The 9416-nt window shown below is 27.1% G+C and overlaps 1 protein-coding gene across 2 annotated transcripts; it reads left to right on the top strand.

Annotated features, from left to right (window-relative positions):
* The first annotated feature begins 4019 nt into the window (after positions 1–4019).
* Positions 4020–8926, top strand: LOC130677336 (lysophospholipid acyltransferase 6). Of its 2 annotated transcripts, XM_057484069.1 has the most exons (9): positions 4025–4427; positions 5434–5604; positions 5692–5837; positions 5927–6004; positions 6070–6161; positions 6637–6884; positions 6983–7537; positions 8420–8571; positions 8655–8926. In XM_057484069.1, the coding sequence occupies exons 4-9, from the start codon at positions 5973–5975 to the stop codon at positions 8833–8835; spliced, it is 1260 nt and encodes a 419-aa protein (XP_057340052.1). In that variant the 5' UTR covers positions 4025–4427; positions 5434–5604; positions 5692–5837; positions 5927–5972; the 3' UTR covers positions 8836–8926. The 2 variants fall into 2 exon arrangements, with proteins under 2 accessions (XP_057340051.1, XP_057340052.1); XM_057484068.1 differs by lacking the exon at positions 5434–5604 and having other exon boundaries at positions 4020–4427.
* The last annotated feature ends 490 nt before the right edge of the window (positions 8927–9416 follow it).

Genomic DNA, 9416 nt, shown 5'->3' with positions numbered 1-9416 from the left:
TTTTTTGGCTTTGAGAAGCTTCCTAAAACTAAAAGGAAGTATAAAAATCTGTCATTTTGGAATAAGTAACGCGATGTAAATAATATAGCTATATATTCAGTGACATTCAGTCATATTTAGTGACAGAATAATTAGTGTATTAATTTATTTAAAGAAAATAAATACGATCGTCTTTTTTCTCGCGTAATTTAAATGTAATTCGAATGATATAGATAAATTTATTTATCTCGATACTTGGCAATTAAAAAGAGTTTAAACTATGAAAAGGCACAAATTCAAGTCAAGACCTTTTTAACGATACCAAATTTAATACCATCAACCAACTCTGTCAAATAGATATGGCTGGAACCAAATTTTCCTTATTCTCTTAATAATATAGAATAGATTATCAATATCTACAATGTAAAAAATTTATGGAGTGAACGCGGATTAAATCCAGAGTGAATTTGGAGTTAATCCGGAGCGGATGACTGTTTATTTATTTAATTCCTTTGGAGTGAAATTTACTCTAAAGGGAATTTAATTAAATACTAAGGGCGTATTCAGAAATACACTGGAGATGCAAAATTACCTATCCAGATGTGATTAGTACCTTTGTAATGTTAAATCGCACCTCTGGTTCGACCAGAGGATATTTCTGAACAGAGGAGTTGAATATTTCTCTTCCAGAGTGTGTTTCTGAACACGCCCTAAAATTACGAATTGGAATGAATGCGGATTCTAATAGAATGGAGATCACTCCGAAATCACTCATTTGAAAAAACAAGCTCCCTATTTACTCCATATGCCGAGTGATTTTTTTTTAAAAACTCTGAGTGACAGAATGAATCCGGATTTATATAAAATCCGTTTTCACTCTGAATTCACTCCCGATTTTTTACAGTGTAATAATAATAATTATATCTATTATATTTTAATCACAAATATCTAGCATAAAAATTGACTTATTTGATTAAAAATTACAATAGTAGTTACAGTTATCGTGTTATTTAAATATTTAATTTACTCGCGAAATTTTAATACGATTCAAAAAACGAAGACGACAAAAAAAGCGAATAAAAATAATATCAGAGGATATAGGAACAATTACTGGTGTCAATTAAAGAATTATTATTTACTAGCAAATAATAATTCATTAATTTACCCCAGCAATTGTTCCTATATCTTCTGATACTAATTCTCATATAACTACTTAAGGATCTAATCAATATCTAATGAAAATAAATATATTGTGTCATAATTGTGTCCAGCTGTGGCCACTCTGATCACTCGAGCTACGGAGGACGTTAGCGAGCCACTTGTTCGTTCGAAATCATCATCTATATCTCTGAGAACTTTATCTTGATATTTAACTTCAGTTACAATATCAATAGACAAAGTTTTAAATGAGTGTGAAGTAGCAGATGATACTGAAGTTAACCGACGTCCAATAATTTTTGGATTTCCTTAAAAACAATAAATTTGAAACAATAAGAAATTTCAAAAAATTGCACGCATAGTTTTTTAAATTTTCTATATGTGAACATTCTTAGATTTTTTGTTTTTTAAATTTAATTGTTGAAAAAAAAATTCGAAAATTGTCAACTGTCTGCCAACTTCAGGATGAGTGTAAACGTAGCAGACATCAGACAAATTTTAAAATTATTAATAAATAGAGTAAACAATTAAAAAAAAAATATTTTTAAAAAATGCACTGATTAATTTCAAAATTTTTTAAATACGTATTTTTTTTAAATTAAATTTTATTAATTATTTACTCCACTTCTTAATAATTTCAAAATTGTCTGATGTCCGCTACATTCACACTCATAACTTCAGAATCATAATGTAGCAGACATCGGGCAAATTTAAAATTATAAATAAATGGAGTAAATAATTAAAAAAAAAATATTTTTAAAAAATGCACTTATTAATTTTTTAATTTTTCAAATGCGCATTTATTAAAAATTTTATTTTATTAATTATTTAGTCCATTTATTCATAATTTTAAATTTGTCTGATGTCTGCTACATTCACCCTCATAAGCATGAATTTTATCACTAACATCATCTTCTAGTTGTCATTCTCGTGCTCCAGGTGAGTTCGCGATGTTTCTAGAGGTTCGAATTTATAACCAACCCTCTCATTAGAATGTCATCGCCTCATTTTGAATTTTTTTTACTTTTCTTTTGATGAACAGAAAAAAAAACCGTCTTCAGAATAAACCTTGATTAAGAAATATGATTTGCTCCATGTTAAGTGTATATCTATAATATATATATATATATATATATATATATATTGGTCGATTCAAATTGTTTTAAATCCTTTCAAATTGTTTTGAATCATTCTAAATCATTTTTTTAAATCAAAGAATATATGAGCCTCAATAACGTTTCCTGGGTTTATTTTTATTTATCCAGTTATCTTGTCAACAGATTTTTGTTGATTAATTTGATTTGTCACGTCATTTTACATATAAACAATAGTGAGTGTGAATGTAACTGACAAGTGGGAATTTTTTAAATTTTAGAATGAATAAATAAAATATAAATAGAATAAAAAGTACAAATTGCGGGTTTAGATCAATGAAAAATCCGCGTACGGATTTTTTAAAATTTCATTATTTTACTTCATTTATTTATTTTTTTTAAAATTCATAAAATGTCTCATGTCTGCTACATGTCAAATAATTAAAACAATAATCCCTGGTTAAACAACTGCATTCGATCGAATTAAACAGAATTGAATTTTTAATTCTATGTAATTCAGATAAATTCTGGTAATTCGGTACCTAACTTATTGAAAAAGAATTCTGTCTAATTCGGCAGGAACACCAGAATTTATCCAAATTGAAACGAATTTAAACAATTCTATTCGGTTTAATTCGAAAATCTCAAATTTCTGGTTCTGACTCCGAATTGAACTGAATAAAAACAGATTCAAAATTTTTCAATCGGTTTTATTCAGTTTAATTCGAAAATAATCCTCGAATTTCCGGTTCTGACTCCGAATTAAACTTAATAAAAACAGGTTCAAAATTTTTAAATCGTTTTTATTCTATTTAATTCAAAAATAATCCTTGAATTCTTTTAAACTCTGTCTTATCAAATTTAACACGATCCTGAAGTTAGCAGACAATTAAAAATTTTTGGGCTTTTTTTTTTAACAATTAAATTTGAAGAAAAAAAAAAACGAAAAATATGCACATGTAGAAAATTTAAAAAACTACAGGTGCAATTTTTTCAAATTTTTTTTTTTGTAAATTTACCGCCTAAAAAAAATTCAAAAATTATTAGAGGTCGGCTAACTTCAGTATCATAATTTAACAGAATATAACAGAATTGAAATTTTCAATTGTTGAATTCTGTTTTGCAGAATTCGACAGAATTGAGTAGAATTAAAATTTTTAATTCGCTCGAATTCAGTTGTTTAATCAGGGATAATAATAATAATAATAATAATAAATTTAAAAGAAAGTTATTTTGGTTTAATTAAAAACAATAAATTAATGAAACCGGTTATAGATAAATAGCCAATAAAATTACAATGCGAATCGTGTGTGTCTAGTTAAATAAGGAGAAGAAAGTCTGTTCTAAATATAATACTAATAATAATGATAATAATAATAATTTCTAACTGTTCAGTGAAAAATGAAAGGCCAAATAAAAAAACATCAAGTTCACAGCTCCATTACCTCCGTAAGCGGGTCATAAAAATTGTTGAGTAATTTCGAAATAAATTTTAAAACCTATAATTATCAAGTTTTTTAAGTACCGAGTACAGAAAAAAAATGAATACCGTATCCATAAAAAAATAAGGAAACAATTGCAGGAAATATAAGTGAGAAATTAGCCACTTAATAAATGAATGATTTTATTTATAAATCAACACAACATAGATACTTATACATAAGTAATAATTTTTTGTGTATATATTAGGGTCATACACGAAAGAGCCTGCGCTTACTTTTATTTGCAAGATACGCACACGCACATATAATAGTGTTTGAATTTGTGTTGAGTAGGGGAATAAATGTCCGTCCCTGAGATAGTGTCCCGCAACGTGCTGCTCTCTACTCTACTCTACTGAGATCTCTCCTTCTTCTTTCCTCTCCCACAGAGGTCTAGCTCTCTCTGGGTCTTTCATGTTACCGATGGAAATGAATCCCTGCCCTGTTGTTCATCAAAGTAAAGCTGGTACGTTCTGGGTTAAGAAGGAGTACAGTATAGCATGTCTACTGTGTAGTTGTTTTATTTAGTAGCATTATCATCATCATCATCATCATCATCCACGATCCCACTCACTCTCGCATCAGTACGCCGAGGACCGTGATCGTGAAAACTTAAACCGTGATCGTGACCATGGCTGCGATAAAAGAAAATTATTATACGGGTTTCCATACATTTGAAAAACTTTCGGACACCGTTGGTTTACCTGTTGATCAGGTAACTAAATATTTTTTTTATTTTTTATACCGACTTACATTTACATTAAAAGTTTTCATTTTTAAATTTAAATTTAAATTTTTTATAAAAAAAAATACCGACCTGTTGATTTAAATTTCGTTACCGTAATTTTGTTTTTTTAAATAAAATATTTGAAAATAAAATTTATTTATTTAACCAACTGATAAATGATAAGATTATTTTCTTAGAACATTTTTTATTTATATATTTTTTAGATTAAGTTTTATTAGACGTTTAAACTCACGATAAGCGACAAAAAATTATTTGCTTAAAGAACTGATCAGATCTATAGTTTTAGTTGATAATTATAATTGATATATATATATAATTTTTTTTTTATAATCATCAACTCAATCTACAGATTAGATATCTAAAATAAAAGTTAGTCATAAAATTGTAGTACGTAATAAATAAATATATAAATGTTGAGATAATTTAAATAAATTTTTTTTAATTGAACGCAATAATCTGGTGAGTCATGAGATCACCCACGTGTTTATTTCATACCTCTAACAATTACTTTACGCTCGAATAGTTTTTTTAAAATTGCGTCACCGATGTCATTTTATATTTATATATATTATTATGTATTGTGGATAAATATAAGAAAATTATTTCATGCGTTAAGTGTTAATAATGTGGTATTTTAAATTATATAAATAACATTGTTAACATATATATATATATAAGGAGTATGATAGGTATATAAAAATATTATAAATATTGAGGTCATTGGTCTGTAGCAAAATATTTAAATAATTTACTTATGAAATTAATTCAGATAATATTTTAAAAATATAAACATGTTTTGATACTTTTGCTTAAATATATATATATATAAATTTATAAATATTTTTGAGAACCATGAACTTTGGTCAGATAAATTTTATTTACGTCTGAAATTACTCCTGCTACTTTCTCTCTCTCACTTTTTCTGTCTCTCCCTCTCTTTCTCTCTACATATGTATATATATATAATATATAGCTTGGAATTTATCAATGGAAAAACATGTGGAAGGGTCTGTCAAAATCCTACATTATATTGATTGTCACGTGTAACGTTTTAAAAAAAAATAAAAATAGAACACAAAAGATAATTTATGGTTTTGGTAAACGAAATTTTAAAAATATTAAAAGACCCCCTAGAGTTTAAAAGGTAATTAATCATAAGTCATACTCTATTTTTATTTATATATATATATATAACTATTAATTTATTTTTTTTTATTTTGTTTTTTTACAGACAAACTTTGTGCTGAGTCAATTCACCGCATTATTTTTTGCTGGAATTTTACGAGTTTTCCTGAAACCAGGAAATGTCAGACCGGCAACTCGACATCTGTTTGGTCTTGTCATCGGATTACTGCTGGGATATTTTTGTTTTGGCAAGTAAGCTCTTAAAAAATAATATAATATCAATAATTAATGATTTGTAAATCAATGAATGATTAAAATAATAATATATCGTAATTTTTTAGACAAGCTGCTCATTTAGCAGGACTTCCGGCGCTATGTTTCATTGCAATGCGTACTCAAGACCCACGATGCGTACAAAGGTTAATTATTTATTATTACTATTTTTTTTTAAACTGTTGAATTACGTAAAAATTTATGATTACAGAGTTGTCCTTACTCTGGCACTTGGTTACCTCTCGTGTGTGCATTACTACCGGCAAATTTATGCCTACGGTTCATATACACTTGACATTACCGGTATATTTCATTTAATTGATGTTTACATTATATTTTTTTATTTAAATTAATATGATCCTGAAATTGACAGACGATCAACAATTTTTGGATTTTTATTTAAACAAATTAATGACAAAAAAAAAAACTAAAAATATGCACATTTAGAAAACTCAACAAACTATAGGTGCAATTTTTTCAAATATTTTTTTTTGTAATTTATCGTAGAAAAAAATAATCCAAAAATTATTAGACGTCAGCTAACTTACAAGTGTGAATGTAGCAGACAGATGAATTTAAAATTATATATAGAGTAAATAATTAAAAAAAAAATATTTATAAAAAATGCACTTAATTTTAAAATTTTTCAAATGCGCATTTTTAAAAAATTTAATTTTATTAATTATGTACTCTATTTATTAGTAATTTTAAATTTGTCTGATGTCTGCTACATTCACTCATTTAAATAATTATTATTTAAAATAATAATTTATTGCAGGTCCGTTAATGGTTATAACGCAAAAAGTTATTGGACTGGCGTACAATATTCATGATGGGTTTACAAGATTAGAAAAAGATTTAACGCCTTTGCAACGGCACCAAGCTGTTAAAATAATGCCAACAACTTTGGAATACTTTAGTTATATATTCCACTTTCAAGCATTGATGGCTGGTCCAGTAATATTTTACCGTGACTATATGGATTTTATAAATGGAACTCGTTTGAAAGGAGGAAAATCATTTTCTGTAAGTTGGTTTATTATTATTATCATTAGAAATTACTCAGTATTTACTTAACTTGAGTTGGATAATCTTGTATTTATTTTTTAAATATTTTTTTCCAGGGATTTTATGCTGATTCATCAAAAGAACTTGAAGAAATAGTACTAGAGCCATCGCCAACAAAAGCTGTTATAAAAAAAATAACGGCAAGCTTGATATTCGCAGTGTTATTCGTGTCATTCAGCTCATTGTTCCCGATCCAACGAGTTAAAGACCAAGACTTCCTTGAGAACACAACAATTTTTTACAAAATATGGTACCTGATGATTTCAATGTTTTTTATACGCTGCAAGTATTACTACGCGTGGTTATTCGCCGACGCAATATGCAACAACTCGGGTATGGGTTACAATGGGATTGGCGAAGACGGTAACCACCGTTGGGATTTAATTGCGAATGTACATCCACTTAAATTCGAGCTGTCTTCGTGCTTGAAAGACGCGATTTCTGCGTGGAATATCGGAACCAACCGATGGTTGAGAATGATCGTCTATGACAGAAATGGACCGTGCAAAGTTTTTGCTACAAATGGTCTTTCTGCGCTGTGGCATGGATTTTATCCTGGTTACTACCTCACTTTTGCTACTGGAGCACTTTTTACATACGCCGCACGTTCCGTAATTAATTTTTCTAATAATCTTAAGGGTCGGCAGTACTAACCAAATTTCCGGGTTTTAGATTTCTAATTATGTTTTAAATATTTATGGGACTCGATGATAATCTTCCGAAGAAGTTCTATTCATCTTATGCATTTTTCCGGAAGATGAAAAAATCGCTGTAATGATAATCGATTAATACATCAATAGAAATCTAAAATTCGAAAATTTGTTGAGTACGGCCCAGTCTTAAGGGCATTCTCAGACAGTCCCTCCCCCACTTTAAAAAATGATACTGAAGTCAACCGACGGTTAATAATTTTAGATTTTTTTCAAAATGATAAATTATTAAAAGAAAATATTTTTAAAAATTGCACATAGTTTTTTAAATTTTCTACATGTGCATATTTTTATTTTTTTTTTTTTGTAATCGAATTGTTGAAAAAAAAATCTGAAAATTGTTAATTGTCTGTTAACTTCAGGATCATTTTTAAAAATATGAAATGACTCACCTGTCATTACGGTATTAAAATTTTATTAATTAATTAAAAAAAAATTAAAACATTAATCGGAAAAAATGACAATTTCCCTGAGATAAAATTTAAAAAAAATTACTTACAGTTTTTATCAATGAGAAGCTAAACGAAATTTTAAACTTCGAATTATAAAATTGACATAAAAATTTTCCTTAAATTTATTTTCCAAATTTCGTTTAACTTCCAATTGATATCAACTGTAAGTAATTTTTTTTTTTAATGTCAGCAAAATTGCCCTTTTTCAATTAATTATGATACTCGAAAGTCATTGAAAATTTTTAAAAAGTGGGGGGGGGGCTGTCTGCGAATGCCCTTAATATCATTAACAATTAAAATTTTTTTATTAATTATTGATTATTAATTCTAGGTCCGCCGGCATATCCGGCCCTATTTTATTGGAAGCAAACCAATGAAATTTTTTTACGATGTGCTGACATTTACTGCATCTCGCATATCTATGGCCTACCTCGCATTTAGCTTTGTGCTGTTAGAATTTATACCAAGTGTTAGAGTTTATACGTAAGATATTATTTAAAATTATTTTATTTATTTATTGAGTGTTTAAAATTAATAACAATAATAATAATTATTATTATTTGCAGGTCAATGTACCTGATTCCACATTTGCTTGCCCTGGCAGCAATTTACCTATTGCCTTTACTTCCGTTACGACAAAGTCAAAACAACTTGAGTGAACCCTCGGGCAATGGTCATGTGATAAATTGCATCACCAATCACCAACCGGAAGTTCGTAATGGAACATCAAAAAATAAGACCGAGTAGGAAACATAAACCGTAACCAGTGTTCTTTACCTAAATTATTAGTATATTTATTGTCTATATATATATATATATATATATATATATATATATATATATACACATATACATATATATATTTTTATTTAATATTTTAAATCCAGATGACTATTAACTGTTGATAGTTTACTTGCTGCAGATAAATTATAATAGTATATATTAAGTTTAAAAAAAAACTGTTTTTTAAAAGTAACAAGTCAATTTAAAAGTTTGAATTAACGAACAATTAAATAACAATAAATTTAAGTGACGCAATGAAGATTCTAAAATGAAAAAAAATTTTTTACTGTATTTATTAAGTGTAAGAATAAATATTTTATAATACTGAGATATTTATAATATTTTTATTTAAATTAGTTAATATTTTAGTGGTAATTTATTTAATTGTTTATTTAAAAAATATTTAATACAAAATTTTTTTTACACTTATACAAATATATCAGTTTAAAAATATAACAATATCTGATATTGTTTTTAATAGTACATAAATAATAATAAAAATAAAAAAAAATACTGACAATTTAATAGATATTAAGTCCATGTTA

This window comes from Microplitis mediator, chromosome 11 (assembly GCF_029852145.1).
Source record: "Microplitis mediator isolate UGA2020A chromosome 11, iyMicMedi2.1, whole genome shotgun sequence".
Classification (NCBI taxonomy): Eukaryota; Metazoa; Arthropoda; class Insecta; order Hymenoptera; family Braconidae; genus Microplitis; species Microplitis mediator.
This window is presented reverse-complemented; position numbering and strand designations above follow the sequence as displayed.

Coding starts and splice junctions, on each gene's coding strand:
- LOC130677336 (XM_057484068.1), top strand. CDS start 4,344: ATGGCTGCGATAAAAGAAAATTATTATACGGGTTTCCATACATTTGAA. Junction 7,538..8,419: donor TTACATACGCCGCACGTTCC/GTAATTAATTTT, acceptor TATTAATTCTAG/GTCCGCCGGCATATCCGGCC. Junction 8,572..8,654: donor CCAAGTGTTAGAGTTTATAC/GTAAGATATTAT, acceptor TATTATTTGCAG/GTCAATGTACCTGATTCCAC.